Raw genomic sequence first — 19,128 nt, forward strand, 5'->3', positions numbered from 1 at the left:
ATTGACCTATAATGGTTTATTTTTATTAATTGTTATTTGGATGGAGAGTTGTCTCATTGGCACTCACACCACATCATCCTATATCTATTAAGTTTTTGCAATAACTTGGTGTCTTTTGTCGCTTCTGTTGTCCGTCCTTCAGTGTAGACTATTTCAAAGATCTTTTACTATCAAACTACTTTACCAATTAAAGCTGAATAATTTTTAATTGATTCGCTAATAGGGTCTTTGCATCGGAACTTAACACTTTTACTATAATATACCAGTTGTTGGCATGACACGGGTTATGTTCTTCTCATATATGTTATGATGGTATGATAATTGTGTGCAGTGGAAATGCACAAGTTCTTTCAAACTGACATAACATTTATTTTTTATTTTATAGAACATAGAATAAAAAACTGTTCTACTTATTCCAAGCAATCATATTTTCTTTTCTTTTAACTTTGATGTCACATCTATCTCTGAAACAATTTTAAATTGAATAAATCTATTGTTACAAAAAAGAATAGATTTTTACCACAGGGTGTGAAGAGCAGGGTTTCTCGAAACACTTGCTTCTACATCCAGAAAGTACAGTCCATTGTTATTCATAACAATAAATTTTTTTTAATAGCATAAACAGAAGTGATTACTAGGATAGTGTTCATTATAATTGCATAAAACATTCAACAGCTATTTAGATTTGGATATTGGGCTCTAAGTTGATCCACATTAGTGTCCAAAGGGTCAAAATTAATATTGTGAGAGGCTATTTAATTTTGGGCCTGTTTTCAAATTGTCATCTTTGAGGTCCAACATACAAATGTCTTCTTTTAGAGAATCACTGAATGGAATTAAACCAAACATAGCAGGAATGTGCCTTATGAGGGTGACCAGATTTTTTTTTTTTATCTAGGACAATTAAAGTACCCCTTCCCCAAGTCACTTATTCTTAAAAATGTCAAATTGTTTTAAATGACAGTCAATGTCCAAAATATCTGTTTGATATATTTTTATTTTCATACAGATAATATTGAAAGAATATCACCTGCATTCAATGATACTTCAATACGCATACCTGCACAAAATAAGATGAATTGTCAGGAGACAGCCAGTTTCAGTGAAGGACCAAAGAAAGCTAGAGGCAGACCAGTGAAATCATCTACTGGTATATTTATTTCATTAGATTGGATGGTCTGTTTGCGAAGCAATAAATTTGAGATCTACTACAGAAATGAATTTGAAATTGATTACATATACTTTTATAGCCTATAATATGAACACAAAAAATATGTTGTAATGATGAAACAACCCTCCATCCAAGATCCAAAAGTAGTGAATATAAGCAATATAGATCATACTGACTTGGGACAGGTATAAAAAACCGAACAACAATACGCACAATATGCACAGTAAAACTAGTAAGAGAGGTCTGAATTTGATGTCAGAATATGAAACAAAAGAAAATAAACAAAATGACTTTAATATTTTTCCTTAATCTGTAGACTATCTGCCTTGTGAAATTAGCTTTCGTAATGATGATTTTACTTATCATTTTTTGGACCACAAGGGTTGTCCTGCCATTTTTGAAGTTATAAATGAATACTGTACACAATTGAGTAATTCACTTACAGAAAAAAGAGGGGGATGTCATGAACCATCATTCCAAATTTATATGTTGGGTCATAGTATGATAATTTGAAGTATGTATGTAATCTTTTATAAAAAATCTTCTTCTCTGAAACATCTGTGTCAAATTTATCCACAATTCTCATTAGGTTATTTGGTTTTAAAAATGTGTCGAATGACCCCACCTGCCAACAATAATGGTGGCCATAGCTAAGATCAGAACATAGGGGGAAAATGTAGATTTTAGTTTATCTCCAAAGCATTTAGAGTAAACACTGACCAGTTCTACAACACATTGTTTGGTTGCTGCCCCATAGCTAGTAATTAACAGTAATTTTGTAGCTTTTTTAGCTCACCTGGCCCAAAATAATCTAAGGTAATCTTTTCCTGAAGATAGAAAATCCTAAGTTAAACCTATCTTACTGTTAAGTGCAATGTCTTTGTTTTTGGTAAAAAAGCACATGCTCAACAATTATTTTTAAGCTTAGAAACAGTTTTATTTTTGTAGGCAGAATACAGTCCTCAGCACATCTCCTGCTTTCATTATTCCCTAAACAGACAAATTAAATTAAAGTCATGAGTGGCTCTCTTTTATTGAATGAGTTTTTATTAACTTGATTCTTTTAAATGTTTCTTTCAGGAGAAAAAAGCAAATCAACAAGGTCAAAACCTTACAGACCCTGCCCTTTCTGTGGTCTCCTTATGGCTAGATTGTCCAATCACGTCCTTCGCAAACACAAAGATATTCCTGAGGTCAAAGTTTTAAAAAGGCTGCCCCATCAAGATCAAGTAAAGCAAATGGCTAACCTGAGGAAAGAAGGTATTTGGAAAGCTAATTTAGACCAGGTGAAAAAAATGGAGGATGAAGGATCTCAAGCAGAAGTAAAATATTTTAAAGAGAGGGAGCATGGAGCAGGTCAACTTGTTTACTGTTCTTTATGTAAAGGTTTTTTAACAAAGTCTTACTATAAGAGACACAGATCCACATGCACTGCAGTTGAATCTACAACAACTACAGCGAAAGCCTTAGATCCAGTGCATATTGCATCTCCAAAGTTTACTTCTTCATTTAACTTTGATGTTCTAGCAAAATTCCATAATTCTGAGGTAGGAAATTTATGTAGAACAGACAATCTTATAACATCATTTGGGCTGCAGATGTATAGAAATGTGGAGGCTAAGAAAAGTAAAAAAGAAGAAAAAAGAAAATCAGTTATGTCAGATATGAGGAGAGTGGCCCATTTATTGTTAGAATTTAGAAAACAATGTGAGATAAATGGTGATGCTGAGGCTAAATCAGCTGTAAACATGTTTGACAGAGGCAATTTTCATTCGTTGGAGTCATCCATTTTAGCCCTAACAATAAATGAAGAAACTGGGCACACAAAAGCAGGGCTAAAAATCGGATATGGCTATCTCATAAAGAGAGTTATCAAATATCTCACTGGAGAATTTCTCATCCAAAAAAAAGATGCTGAAGTTGATGAGATTAAGCGCTTCGGAGATCTATTGGAATTTTGCTGGCCAGGTATATTTGGGGATGCAGAATATAAAATAACTGTACTAAGACAGAAAGAATTGAGGATGCCATCTCGCCTTCCAGATGAGGATGATGTTAAGATGTTGAAAGAATGGCTGGAAAATAAAATCAAAGACATTAAAACCAAATTCCAATTTATAACTTCTAATGAATATGCTGAGATTAGAGATTTACTTGTATGCAGATTAACACTATTTAATGCTCGAAGAGGAGGCGAACCTGCTAGGCTTTTACTATCAGAATGGGATGATGCAGAAAATGGAGTCTGGTTTTCGCAAGATTCAGTGGAAAAGGTGGAGGACCCCATTGAGCAAAAATTATTATGTGAATTAAAGATTGCATACCAAGCAGGAAAAAGAAAGCTTGTGTCACTGTTAATACCCCAGGATTGTTGGGATGCCATTAGAATCCTTGCAGATGAAAAAGTTCGAGATGATGCCGGCATTGGGAAAGGAAATAAATTTTTATTTCCCACAACTGCTGGTAAAGATGAACATGTAATTGGATGGAGTTGTGTAAAAAAATGTTGCAAAAAAGCCAGACTTAGCAAGGACATCACTGCTACTGATATGCGACACAGGGCTGCAACTTTATATGCTGCAATGGACATCCCAGAAAAAGAGCGCCGATTATTTTATTTACACATGGGGCACAGTGCAGACATGAATAGAGATGTATACCAGTGCCCTGAATCTGTGAGGATAACAACATCTGTTGGGAAAGCTCTTCAATGTTTAGACAGGGGTAAGTACATTGTTAAGGATCTTAACCCTTGGCTAGCAAAGATGTAGTTGAGTTTTTGATGTCATATAATTACAATAGTTTTTATAATAACTCCCCTCCTTCATAAAATCAGTCTTGTCATTCATTCTATCCATGCACTCCATGAAACTTTGCATACAAGATAAGGCGTTGTATGTTTAGATATAAGAAGCAAGACAATAATGGGGGTAAGTCTCAACATTAGAGTTTTACATGTTCATAAAAATAAAATGTGATATATTGTCAGTGAGACAACTCTCCATCCAACAACTGAAGTAGTAAATATAAACAATTAAAAGTCACAGTACAACCTTCAGCATGAGTCCTTGACTCACTTTGCTACAAATGGCCCTAAAATAACTTTTATAAAACAATTCAGGCAATACAAACACACAGTCAGATTTATTTAAAACGCCATAATGAAATATTATATGACACAATTAAACATAAGATATATATATATACATAAACTATAAAGGTCTAAAAATCAGAATTAAGAGATACAATATAACTGAAGATGCTGGAGCCAAAACAATCAATTTTAATGAAAACCTACTAGTTACACTTGTCAAATGATGAAGACAAATATATATCCTGAACCAAATTAAACCTATAGATGAAAAATAAGTGTCCTAAGATTTTTGCAAGCAGATGTGGTTCTCAACTCTGATTGAGGTTTGCCTTTGCGTTAAATGTTAATGCTGAAAGTTAAATTTTTTTTGCAGGAAACATGAAAGCTTCCTCATCAAAAGTTGCAGAGACTGGTCCAAAAAATCCAGAAATTACCTTCTCTCTTAAAGGTTAGTCAAACTTAATTAGTTAAATGGTACATACAGTACTGTGAAAGTACTTTAATTCTTGTGGTTTGAGCAACATTTACATCTTCATTGGTTTTTAGATTCATTGATTTTAGTTTTCAAAAAAAAAAATTGAAAAATTTAAGCCATTACATATGAAGATTACAAATTGTTTGAATTGACAGAAACTGCAAAGTAAACATTGACCCATGTAAGTTATAACAAACTCACTGAAACCCTGAGATCATGTGATCAACAGATTAAAGACCATCAAAGGTGTTAATTAGGTCACCTAAAGAAAACAGTAACATGAACTTTTGATATAAATGTATCTTGAATTTTAAAATAATTCTTATCAAAATCAAGCCCAGGATAAAATTACTATTTCCCATATGTACGAGAACTATGAGTATATAAAATTAACACTTTATCGTACTAGCATCTCACTACCAGAAATCTGACTTTCATTTATCAAAATTTTGTTTTTATAATAATTAAAAGATTAAAAGTTGCAGTTTAGATTATTAAATATTAAATGGGTATCATTCTGCATGCAGTTGTAGTTCATAGTGTGTTTGCCCTGTGACTTTTTTTTTTATAATATTCTGTACTTTCACAGTTTACTAATTATATATGACCAAAAGTGATTTAGTTATAGTGTAACGTGGTTTCCTTGCGTAAATTATGTTTTTTTTATTATGGTACATTATCAGAGGAGTGTTTATATTTTATGTAGTTTTCTTTTGTTATTCATATTTTTATATAGTATTTGTATTGTTGTGCTGACTGGTCTTTTCCATTTAGTTGCTCTCTAATATATCCTATTATGTCTTTTACTACTTATTATATATGAATTTCATTCAGTCTGCCTGTAGATGGATGTCTATCTGTTGGTCAATACATTTTTTTAGTGCAACTCTTTCTCACATTAACAATGTTTTGATGAAACTTAACCTTGGTACTGGCTTAAAAATACAGATATTGTTTTAATTGATTTGCTGTTAGTCTGATATATGATTTGGAATTTATCTTAAAGGGACATTAGCTGTCAAATTGAATTCATGTTCTCTGATTTGAATCAAATTCTCATTTGGGATTTATAACTATGTAAAACATTTATCCAAATTATAAAAAGTCTAAATTTAACACTTTACCGTACATTTGCTCAAAATATGTAGCTTTATTTTTAGGCAGTTAAACTGCCTTATACAAGCACCCTGGATTTGTGTTCTACCCAATAATTGCTGAAATACTTGCCATTGTTATTATCTAGCTGGATTTTATGTTATTTATAACTTATTGGACAGTTTTTCATACTTTTAATTCTGATTTACAAAAAATATGACAAGAAAAAACTTAAATGATCGTCGATTTTTCCAAAAGTTTTGAAGTTGCACATAGGAAGTAGAGCACATATGTAGTTTATTATCCCCTGAGCTTTTGGCTAAGATGTCAAAAACAAATGTATGAAATATTTAATCGCTGAAAATCTCTAAAGACAAATAGTTTAGATTTCCCTAATGGCAAAAGTTGAAGGAATCAAATGAATTATAAGGGGGTCTCTAGGGTAACTGTACACCATCCTGTTTGAGAACTTGGAAACATTTGAGATCCTCAACCCTAAACCATAATTATTCATGTATTGGACAATATACTAGTAACTAATCAAATGAAATATAGGGGGGTCCCTGGGGGTCACCCACTCCTCCTGTTTGAGAACTTCATAACCATCAAGATCCCCACCCCTACACCATATATATTCATGTATGGAACAATATAACAAATCATATTAAATATAGGGGAAGTCCCTGTGGTCACCCCATCCTTCCTGTTTGAGAACTTTGAAACAGTGGGGATCCCAACCTCTAAATTAAATTAAATATAGGGGGAGTCAATGCAGTCACCCCACCCCTCCTGATGGAGTTATTGGAAACAGTCAAGATCCCCAACTTTAAATTTAACCATATATATTCATGTATGAGAACTTATCAAATGAAATATAGGGAGAGTTCTTAGGGTCAACTTACCCTCTCCTGTTTGATAACTTAGAAACAGATGAGATCCCCATCCCATAACCATATATATTCATGCATTGGACAATATAACAAATCAATTGAAATATAGGGGAAGTCACTAGGATCACCCACTCATTCCTGTTTGAAAACTTGATAACAGTTGAGATCCCCACCCCAAACCATATTAATTCATATGACAAGATAAAAAAATAATTGAAATATAGGCGTAGTCCCTAGGATCACCCCACCCCCTCTTGTGTGTGTTTTGATAACTTGTAAAAGATTGAAATACCAACTCCTAAACCATATTCATTCCTGTTTTTCATTTCAAAAAAGACTGAATGACATACAAATGATAGTGCAAGTGGACTTTGGACACAATCTCGTTATAATTACCTGTCATTTTATTCCAAACTTAGACATCATAGACTTGGGGTGAAGGTGGGGGTCATTTACATTTACTATGAACTGGTCAGTCAGACCTCATCTTTGATCCCTGTAGTAGTAAACATTTATCTGATTTGTGTCTCATACCTTTTGTACTGTAGAACACAAACTCAGTTTTCTTTTCAGGAAAGCAAGTCCATTCATACTTTTACAAGCTCGTACTAAAGTCAAATTGAAATACTAACAGTCAACTTATATGAACATTAACTATAAACTAGAAGAACTGCAATCATTGCGAATTTGTACCACTGCAGACTCATGACAGCGAAAAAAATATACTTGATATATGTGTTGCTTTTGAAAACCTTGATAAACTATGAATTATTTGCATAAATGTACAATTATATATGAATGTTTAATGTTTGTTCTTTTAAATCTTTGAAAATAAATTGAAGCAATATTACCACAGTTTTCATAATTATGTTTGCCTTGGTTTTTGGTTATCTGCCTACAGTGCTTACAGCGGCTTTATTTGTGTACATAAGCCTAGATGCCACCTAAATAATTGACTGTTGAGTTGATCTTCAAATTATTCAAAATCAGTTGTATTAGTGTTTTGGTTTAAATATTTCAGCCTTGAACATCACTGAAGAGACATTATTTGTTGAAATGCACATCTGTTGCAATAAATTTGGTAGTTGTTATTTATATTATGCATTGTAAGTGATTATAATACTTAATGAGATGATCAACAGAAGTCACAAAAAAAAAAAGATCAGGAACCTTTAAATGTAAACAGTCAATTGTTGTAAATCTTTATACGTTAATAAATAATGTGGTTTAAACAGAATTTTTTTTCTTAACCACTGAATATGTACCCGTTTTTACAAACTGATTAGGTTGAGGAATGATAAAATAATAGTTTTTGTGACTGTCCTTAACATGATTAATGCTTGTAGTAATTGCCAGATTTCAATATCAGCTTCATTCATTGTCCATAGACAATAAGATCAAAAATATTATGTTGTTAATGAATAACAGGAATATTTAAATGTTGGTTACTTTTGATTTCAGACTTTTTGAATGAACTGGTGGATGATAATGTTGCAGTAAGGGCAATATCAGGAAAAGGATTGATAGAGGAAGATGAAGTAGAACAAAGACCAGAAAAAATAAGAGCTGCAAGCTGCATGAAAGATCTGATGCTACAAGATGCAGCAAAAGAATACTTCACAGATGATGCTTGGCTGGCAGCTGAATCAGTTTTTGATTTACTTCCAGGTATGAAGAATGAAAATAATATGTTTCATGCAAAAATCTATTTTAAGCGCCTTCTATCCAATAGGTCAAGTTTCTTTTAATTTGGCGTCATCTTCTATATAAACATCCATAATGTTTTTTTGTCCTCTCAAACTGGATAGTGGGACCTACTGAAAATTTGTATACTTCAATGTCAGGAGCTTCAGGACGTTTAATTTTGGTGCTTTTGGTGATTTTTTTTAAATGGGCCTGTTTTTAATTGGAATATGCATTATCTCCGTGATATGACATCTGTATTTATGTAGTCACCCTAGTAGTGCACATTTTTTGGGATGATCATGCATGCATAAATTTTTTCCAGTTAATTCCATTTGGGTAGTGTATAAGTCAATGGAGTGGTTAATCGTGCATGTGAATTTTGTGAGTGGGATTTGGAAGGTTAAACATTTCAGAAGGTGTAAGAGTCAATACTTTCTTTAAAAATCCATACCTGTAAGTTGACATAAAAATGTTAACTTTGCTTGGTAATTTGTATGCCCAAACTATAGCAGGGGGACATTTGATTTTACCCTTGTCTGAATGTACCTACGTACGTCTCAAAATTTGTTTCTGTTCTCTAACTTAAGTTTGCCTCAATCAAATGTTATGTAACTTGTACACAAGGTGTATTATCACAAAATACAGATCAAGTTTGAATGATGGTAGTGTCACTCTAACCATTATAGAGTTCTGTCCCTTTATAAATGGAAAAATTACAAAATTTTAAACATAACTTTGCCTGTACCAAATGTTATGTACAATGTTTATTACACAAAACACAGATCAAGTATGACTTTTGGTGGTGTCACTTTTACCGTTCACAGTTATATGGCCCTTTATAAATAGAAAAATAGCAAAAATTTTAGTTTCTGTTTTCTGACTTGAGTTTGCTTAAACCAAACATTAGAAAACTTATACACAATACTTTTTACCACAAACACAGATGAAATTTGGTTGCATCATTTGAATCATAATCTGGTTAAAAATGGAAAAATTGCATAATTTTTAGTTTCTGTTCTATTACTTAAGTTTGTCCCTACCAAACATTATGAGACCTATACACAATTTACAATACTTGTTTGCCAAAAAAACCAGAACAAGTACATGTTTGGGTAGTGTCACTTTTCAAGTTCTTGAGCTATGTCCCTTTATAATTTTTAAACAGGGGCATCATTTATGGACACAACATGACAATCTCCATTTATTTGTGTTTATCTCCAATATGTTATTCTGAACATTTCGATATCAAACTGTTGGTGGTTTTTTTCAGACTGTAGTGATGATGAATCTGAGAGATCCCACATGGTAAATATCACCCTATAGCTAGTTAATAATACATGTTGTATTTTTGTCAGTACTTGATATGTACAAGGTACATAAATGTTTTATAGTGATTTTGAAAAAAAGATGGATCATACATAAACTGAGGAACCTTTTAAAAAAGCTTGTAGAATTTTAAAATATTTTTACTCATTAGATGACAAAATGGAGGTCATGCTTGATATGAAGGATTTTCATTTTCACTGTTCATGAGTTCTGGTTCTTGAAAGATTGAAAAATGGCATATCCAGTTGTATTTGTGCATTTATTCATAAATCCTTCAAAGCAAAGCTTTTCAAATTTTAATATGTTGTTAGTAAGGATAAAATGGAGGTCAATATAAAAATGAAGATGTGGTATGAGTGCCCACAACTGTCCACAAGAGACCAAATGACACAGACATCAACAAATATAGGTCACCATACGGCTATCAAAAATGAGCAAAGCCCCATACTTGATAGTCAGCTATAAAAGGGCCTGATAAGACAATGTAAAACAACAGTTTTGTATTGATGATTGTCACTATTCCTGTGCAGGATTTTGGTCCTTGTGATATTGAAAAATGCTGGGACCCAAATAGATGTAAAAAAAGTCTGGTTTCTTGTCATTCTGACAGCTGTTGTTTAAACATTCTTTCTTACATTTTATGTCAAGTTCAAAAGTATTAAGTATATTTGGATGTCTTGTATGCTATGAATCTTGAAAGTGGAGGCTTTACTGCAATTGCTATGTTTCAGAATACATACACACTTTCATAACAGATTTTGCAGGTTCTTCCATAAAATATTTTATACATCTTAAACAGGAAAGTTTTGAGAGTATTTAGATATTGGGAGATGTGATGTGAGTGCCAATAAGACAAATCCCCATCCAAATAACAATTTATAAAAGTAAACCGTTATAGGTCAATGTACATCCTTTAAAAAGTAAAATCACAAAAATACTGAACTCAGAGGAAAATCAATTTGGAAAGTCTATAATCACATGGCAAAATCAAAAAAAAAACGCATCAAAAACGAATGGACAAGAACTGTCATATTCCTGACTTGGTACAGGCATTTTCAAATGTAGAAAATGGTGGATTAAACCTGGTTCTATAGCGCTAACCCTCTCACTTTAATAACAGTCTCATCAAATTCCGCTACATTTACATGATGCATTAAATAAACAATCACATTTAATAAAATAGTCAACAAGTCTTAAGTTTGTTTTCTGTTTAGATTTTAAATACAACAGATGTAAGTGATATAAACTTAAGAGATTGTGAAGATGAACCATGTTCTTCAAATGATTCTATGATATCTGGTGATACAGAGGAGCAAGCAGAGAGAAGAACAAACAAAAGTAAGTTTAAACTTAGAACAATGGCTGTCTTGTATAACTTGTTATTAATTTTTTTTAAATGAATGGGTAAATAATGTGATAGTGAGTCAAGCTGTGTTCTTGTAATCAATTTTGCTACTTTTCAATGTTGCACATCTAATTGGCCTATTTAAAGAACAAGTCCCTTGAACATCAGGTGCCAATGTTTTTAAATCCTGTCAGGTTGAACATTCGAAATACAAACTTTCCATGCAGCTCAACAGTTGTTTTGTTTAGTGTTTTGAAGTTTTACTTACACATGTATGTTCTAAATGGAAGTTAAACTAATTAACACTAATGAATTTGGAATAAGTTGCTAGGGACAAAATAGATCGTTGCTATATGGTAACTCAAATAAAGTTCTCCGACCACATTTATTGTGTCACGAGTCTATAGTAATGTATAACTAACTTGATCATATTCCAAATTCACACCATTTCAAGCTTGAAAATTTTGTCCAATCTTGCTCCAACTGTTTAGAGTTTGACCTCAGCAGTAATATAATAAACCTCCAGATGGAGCTTATTTCTTAAACATAGATAAGAAAGGAAGACAATAACAATCAAAACCAAGGAGTAAACAAAGACTCACAAAACCAAAGGACATTTACATCAACAGTTATAAATAACAATTAAGAAACAACATGAACTCCACTATAAACCGGGAGTGAAATCAGGTGCTCTGGAAGGGTAGGCATTTCCAGCACCGTATACGACACCCATCTTGTTATTTCTTTGTTCAGTTCGGTAATGATGGAAAGTTCTTATAACTGAGAAAGAATATTATAGATTGCATCATACTATATAGTTGAGTTATTGTTATTTTTAGGGAAAAGTTCAACATATGATGATAACAAGGCTGCAAAACTTCAGAAAGTTCCAACTGAACCTGAGGCAGAAAAAGGTAACTTTCTATAACTTTGACACTAAAGCTGCAATAATAATTTTATCTCATACAGTCAAACCTTAGTAAACTGACCCTGAATAAACTGGTTTCCTGTTCATTCAGCTAAAACTAAAGTCCTATTTTTTTTATTTCAAAGTCTTTCTTAAAATACCCTTTGTAAAATGGACCCTGTGTATTCCAAATTCCTGTCTAATGATTTAGTCTCAATACTCTTATTTACATCAATTATTACTTGTCAAAACTAATCTCTTGTGTCACAACTCAGATAACACAAGGATTCTAATGCAAAAAGAAACAATGAACACAAAGGGAAAGTGTCAAATCAGAGACTGATGTTACAGAGGTCTATTTGACAAATTGATCACATTCCAAATTCACACCATTTCAAGCTTGAAAATTTTGTCCAATCTTGCTCCAACTGTTTAGGGTTTGACCTCAGCAGTAATATGAAAAACCTCCAGATGGAGCTTATTTCTTAAACATAGATAAGAAAGGAAGACAATAACAATCAAAACCAAGGAGTAAACAAAGACTCACAAAACCAAAGGACATTTACATCAACAGTTATAAATAATAATTAAGAAACAACATGAACTCCACTATAAACCAGGAGTGAAATCAGGTGCTCTGGAAGGGTATGCATTTCCTGCACCGTATACGGCACCCATCGTCTTATTTCTTTGTTCAGTTCGGTAATGATGGAAAGTTCTTATAACTGAGAAAGAATATTATAGATTGCATCATACTATATAGTTGAGTTATTGTTATTTTTAGGGAAAAGTTCAACATATGATGATAACAAGGCTGCAAAACTTCAGAAAGTTCCAACTGAACCTGAGGCAGAAAAAGGTAACTTTCTATAACTTTGACACTAAAGCTGCAATAATAATTTTATCTCATACAGACAAACCTTAGTAAACTGACCCTGAATAAACTGGTTTCCTGTTCATTCAGCTAAAACTAAAGTCCTATTTTTTTTTACTTCAAAGTCTTTCTTAAAATACCCTTTGTAAAATGGACCCTGTGTATTCCAAATTCCTGTCTAATGATTTAGTCTCAATACTCTTATTTACATTAATTATTACTTGTCAAAACTAATCTCTTGTGTCACAACTCAGATAACACAAGGATTCTAATGCAAAAAGAAACAATGAACACAAAGGGAAAGTGTCAAATCAGAGACTGATGTTACAGAGGTCTATTTGACAAATTGATCACATTCCAAATTCACACCATTTCAAGCTTGAAAATTTTGTCCAATCTTGCTCCAACTGTTTAGAGTTTGACCTCAGCAGTAATATAAAAAACCTCCAGATGGAGCTTATTTCTTAAATATAGATAAGAAAGGAAGACAATAACAATCAAAACCAAGGAGTAAACAAAGACTCGCAAAACCAAAGGACATTTACATCAACAATTATAAATAATAATTAAGAAACAACATGAACTCCACTATAAACCGGGAGTGAAATCAGGTGCTCTAGAAGGGTAAGCATTTCCTGCACCGTATACGACACCCATCGTGTTATTTCTTTGTTTAGTTCGGTAATGATGGAAAGTTCTTATGACTGAGAAAGAGTATTATACTATTTAGTTGAGTTATTGTTATTTTTAGGGAAAAGTTCAACATATGATGATAACAAGGCTGCAAAACTTCAGAAAGTTCCAACTGAACCTGAGGCAGAAAAAGGTAACTTTCTATAACATTGACATTAAAGCTGCAATAATAATTTTATCTCATACAGTCAAACCTTAGTAAACTGACCCTGAATAAACTGGTTTCCTGTTCATTCAGCTAAAACTAAAGTCCTATTTTTTTCACTTCAAAGTCTTTCTTAAAATACCCTTTGTAAAATGGACCCTGTGTATTCCCAATTCCTGTCTAATGATTCAGAAGAAGAAATCTTCAATTGCACAATATTGTGCAGTAGATTTGCAAGATCTTGACATTTGTTTTGTGGCAAAAACGCGTACTGTGGATTCATTTATTTTCGTTGGTATCAATTTTTGTGGTTTGCTGAAAACTTGCAATTTTAATTTCTTGGTTTTGCCAATCTCTGTATACAGAGCCTAATGATAATATGAACATTGAAATTTGTGGTTCACCTGTACCCACAACACCCACGAAAATTGGTATCTAACGAATAATAATGAATCCACAGTATTATGTTAACAATTTGTCAAGTTTCCCTCTGTTTTAAACTTTTAAATTTTTCCTGTCAAATTTATTCAATTAGAACTTCTGATTTGTTGGATACAAATCATTGTGAATTTGGTGGGTACAGGTAATCCACAAAATCAAATGTTCAACAAATAAAAAAAAAATCCATAAGTGTGAATGCAGACTTTGGCAAAACCATGAAATTAAATATCCATGAACATGTTAGTTTTCCTATTGGTTTCATCATTATTCATAGCAATTTTACAATTTTTCTGTTGATGCAATTTTTGAATAGCTGACCCATCTGATTTTCTATATATTACAATATCATTGATCTATGTTTCCCCCACATCAAATGATGTTGCAAGTTTCCCTGAACTGTTGAATTTACAATCATACACACATTTTTTATCAAACTATAGGAAGTATCTTTCTTGTCAATGTTATGTGCCTGTACAAAATACCAAAGCCTGTTTTACATGAGAACATTAGCTGGCCTAATTTTTTCAAATCTAGCATGAAAACACCTAGCCACTGGCCAGATAAAGGAATTGGCTATACATGGGAGGTACTTCTGCATATAATTGCAGAATTGTAAGCCTAACGTGGACCAATAAGGGAGGTGGCCGTTCTAGGGTGGGGCTGTTTCATAGAGGGACTACTGTAGTGATAATTAATATTGTATTGGAATTTGTCTATGCAGCTGATGAACGATATGGATATACATTAGAATTTGAACATCAACATTTAATTATAAATTAAAATAAATATTTTGCAGGTTTTCAGAATTTATATTCATGGAAATTAAAAGGTTGATGTTCAAATTGTTATTTATTTCAAACCCAAAATCTATGGAGATTTTAGGTAACTTGATTTATGAGTGATTACAATTATTAAACAAGTAGCTTTGTAATTGAATATTTTATAGGAACAAAAAGAAAATATAAATTATGGACTGAAGAGAATACTAAAGTAGTGGATGTTTATTTTAAGAGATACATTACAGATACATCTAGCTTGGACAACAAAGGGTCATTGCCAGGTAAACTTTTGCATTATCGATTATCAAATACAAAACCTATCCTAAAAAATGATCACTAAGCCAACTGCATTGCTCAACTGGACCAGGCATCGACAATAACGCTTGTCCGATTGCCCGGTACCAGAGGTGAAAAAAGTCGGACAAGTAAAAGCTGTATCAAGCTTGTCCGTCGGGACAAGCACAATTATTCAGCAGAAAAAAAATGTAATCCAACTTTGAAGAACAAAGTTATTATAAACAAAAAACACGAAAACAAATATTAATTTGACATGTTTCTGCATTCTGTTTATTTAAATGCAAAACTTTTTTCTTCAACATGTTTACTTGCAATTGATTATTTTCAACTGGTTCTTTGTCAGATACTTTTTAACAGGTGAAAGGTATTTACTGATCCGAATCAATGATGCGTTTTGTAGATCAGGTAACTTAACAGGACAGTTCGTCACCTCAAGTTTTAATAGACAGTTTGGCACTGAGAAAACATATTTAGTAGACATGATTGATAGACAGTTTGGCAAGGCAGGAGATATTTTGGGACCAAGACAAATCAGTACCTCATTTTGCTACATTATTCTGTTCCTTATAAGAAATACCATACCAGTAATTTTTTCACAGAAATATTTTTTTTAATTTACCATTAAATTCACAAACTCATATTTGATCATAAGTAGAAAAAAAACCAATACTGACAATATGGTGACCTATAGTTTTCTGTGTCATTTGGTCTCTTGCAGAGAGTTGTCTCATTGGCAATCAGACCTTATCTTCTTTTTATTGATTGCATTTCAATAAACTTTTTTCAACTTAAAAAAAAACCAGGATACAAATCCAATGAGTGTACAGGCCTATTAGATGGTGCCTCTTGTTTAGAGTCTGATGAGACTGACATTGATGAAAACTAGAACCTTAGTCCCGTGACATGACTAGATTTAGTTGTACTTGACTCGTATTTTTGAAAAGTATTTCAAATCAAAAGAAATACATCAAATCCTGTCTATTGTTTAAATTCGTTTTGTTCCTTTTATCAACTAAAAATGTAAAAAGGTTATTTTTTAATAGAAATTTTTTGGACAAGTAACAATATCATTGGGACAAGTAAATTTTGGTAGGACAAGTTGAAAAAAGGGTATTGTAGAGGCCTGCTGGCCGCCAGTTGAACTAAGAGTTGAGGGCTAGCTGGCTATCAGTTGAGCAAATAGTTTAGGGCCAGTTGAGGGCTACCTGGATTTTTGCCATGCAAATTAGGTAGCCCTCAACTAGAAATGCTCAACTTTATGTAAATTAGTGAGCAACTTTAAGAAAATATCACAGTTGAGGACTAGGTGTCCAACAATTGAGCAATTACAGTTGAGGGGTACCTGGCCAACAGTTGAGGACCAGGTCATTAAAAGTTGAGGGCTAGGTCTTAAAAAGTTGGGCATTATCTGGTAATTGCAAACTGAGGGCTACACATTGTAGATAAAATAAATTAAAATGGTGTATTTTTATAGCCAAAATTTTGCTATTAGATCTCAACTCACAACACACTACATTAATACTTTAACCTTGCTTTTTGGATCTAGTAAATTAGAATGGATCTATAATTTTATACCAAATTCATCATATTAGAATATTCTTATTTTATTAGTAATACTTTTTAAAACAAATTATCTTAATAATAAAATAAATATGTCTCCTGTCTTACACATTTTGATAATATCTAAGTTAATGCATAACTATATTGTCTCAATTTTTTCTTCACTCTTCAAAAATAAGAAGACATTTTAAATATCACTATTTTGAATTATAAGAGCATATACACTTATTCAATCTGGTGGAAATTTTAATCCAAGGTATTTACCAAAAGATGTTTCCAGAAATATATGTTAAACCATCAATATTCCTAAATCCAAGAGTCATGTCATCAGAAGAATATACTGCACTATTCAATGTCAATACAGTTATTTGTAACTTTTTTTATCTACATCCATTGTAAAATTCATATTTTATTCATGATAGCTTGAAGACATCTTTGTTTGCCATGTCTATGCTCAAACCAAGTTAAAATTTTAAATGTTTGAGGTTCTTTAGGGTACTGTGACAGTGTGATTTACCTCTGATAATAACTGTTACCCAAACCTTGAATATTTGATATATCTCATAATAAAGAAATACTGTTTGTTTTTTTATCTTTATTTCAAAGATTTTGTAAAATACAGAAAAACGATATAAATATGTGCTTCCCTTAATTTTGCCTCAAACTTTGTGTACATTTATAATAATACTTCCTGTCCATTTGCACCATACACAGAGAAAACAGATGGCTAATAACATTCATATCACCAGGTCATATTTCTAATTGCTCAACTTTTCAGCAGCTACAAAAAATTCCAAGTCTGAATGCTTAACTTTTGCTCAACTATATGAAAACCAAAGGCCAATTGCTCAACTTTTCCTCAACTTAATGTACAGCTTCAGTTGAGGGCAAGTTGAGCGACATCTATCAAACCTACAGTTCTTGTCCAGGTTTGAGTTGAGCTAAGATGCTCAACACCTAGCCCTCAACTATTTTTCTTATAGGTTGCACTCTGTTAATACAGCTGTTTCTCAAAACATGCCTCTTTTGGGGAGATCTTGAATACTTGTAGAAAATTAATTTTGCTTACATACTGGTTCCCAGTTGTGTTCTCTGTGATCCACCTCACAGAGACATAACTTGGGAATGTTAGCAGTAAATAAACATGTGCATATTGTTTACATTAAAATCTGTTGTAACCTTTCATTTGAGGTAGGGGTAGTTAAGAAAATTAGTGTTAGTTAAAACTCTGAAAAGTTCAGGGCAAAGAAAAGTTGAAAATATGCTGCACAGCTCTATATCTTGACCTTTGAAAAAAAATTTGGTGAATATTAACTTTCAATTCTAGGATAAACAAAACTTCATAGTAAAAGTAGTACAGTTTTAGCCATAAAAGGAGTTCCTATGGGAAATTGCATTGTCAATATTTACAGAAATGCAACCTATAACAGCTAACCCTCAACTGTCCACCACATGGCCATCAACTGGCCCTCAACTTTTTTTTCTACAGGGGAAAGGCATGGATACCTTAGAACTAATTTACAACACTAAGAGATTGTAAAAGTAGCCCAAAGAATAAAAAAATAAAAATAAAGCAAAAAGGAGAAAAAAGTAAACAAATATAACATCAAATATAAAAGTCAGCCACATTTCAATAGACACTGCCTTATCAAATGCACATTATGGGTAACTCTGTAAAATAAATTCCAACAATTTTTTTTTTGTATGCTTAATGAATAACTATGCCAATGAACAAGATTGTTGTTTTTTTCAGGATCAAAAGATGTAAGAGAGTTTCTTCAGAAGCATCCAATCCTTCAAGATATTGAAATTAAAAAAAGGATAACAGCCATCAAGACAAAAATCTTCAATGATAGAAAAGTTTACAGAGAAAAAATTTCAAAGAAACTTAAGAAAACCCTCCAAAGTATGTGAGCATTCTGAATATCATGCATTCCATATAATAGATTGACTTGTAATAGGCCTCTTAATCTGTAATCATCCTCATCTCTCCACCAACAGCCAGTATCATGTAAACTGAATCTGCGTCATCATCTCTCCACCAACAGCCAGTCTTATGTAAACTGAATCGGCATCAACATCTCTCCACCAACAGCCAGTCTTATGTAAACTGAATCGGCATCAACATCTCTCCACCAACAGCTATTCTTATGTAAACTGAATCGGCATCATCATCTATCTACCAACAGTCAGTCTTATGTTAACTGAATCGGCATTCTCATCTCTCCACCAACAGCCAGTCTTATGTTAACTGAATCGGCATCAACATCTCTCCACCAACAGCTAGTCTTATATTAACTGAAACAGCATCAACATCTCTCCACCAACAGCCAGTCTTATGTAAACTGAA

The 19,128-nt window shown here is 32.6% G+C and overlaps 1 protein-coding gene across 1 annotated transcript in view; it reads left to right on the plus strand.

Annotated features, from left to right (window-relative positions):
• The window catches only part of LOC134722368 (uncharacterized), a 41,843-nt gene extending 23,002 nt beyond the window's left edge, over positions 1 to 18,841 (plus strand). Inside the window, exons 14-24 of the mRNA XM_063585984.1 lie at positions 1,010 to 1,150; positions 2,252 to 3,895; positions 4,639 to 4,713; positions 8,187 to 8,393; positions 9,682 to 9,716; positions 10,952 to 11,075; positions 11,922 to 11,996; positions 12,774 to 12,848; positions 13,615 to 13,689; positions 15,089 to 15,202; positions 18,532 to 18,841. Of these exons, the coding sequence (XP_063442054.1) occupies positions 1,010 to 1,150; positions 2,252 to 3,895; positions 4,639 to 4,713; positions 8,187 to 8,393; positions 9,682 to 9,716; positions 10,952 to 11,075; positions 11,922 to 11,996; positions 12,774 to 12,848; positions 13,615 to 13,689; positions 15,089 to 15,202; positions 18,532 to 18,692 (2,726 nt within the window). The 3' untranslated portion in view covers positions 18,693 to 18,841. The remainder of the gene's footprint in view (positions 1 to 1,009; positions 1,151 to 2,251; positions 3,896 to 4,638; positions 4,714 to 8,186; positions 8,394 to 9,681; positions 9,717 to 10,951; positions 11,076 to 11,921; positions 11,997 to 12,773; positions 12,849 to 13,614; positions 13,690 to 15,088; positions 15,203 to 18,531) is intronic.
• The last annotated feature ends 287 nt before the right edge of the window (positions 18,842 to 19,128 follow it).

The sequence above is a fragment of the Mytilus trossulus genome, chromosome 6 (genome assembly GCF_036588685.1).
Source record: "Mytilus trossulus isolate FHL-02 chromosome 6, PNRI_Mtr1.1.1.hap1, whole genome shotgun sequence".
Lineage (NCBI taxonomy): Eukaryota > Metazoa > Mollusca > Bivalvia > Mytilida > Mytilidae > Mytilus > Mytilus trossulus.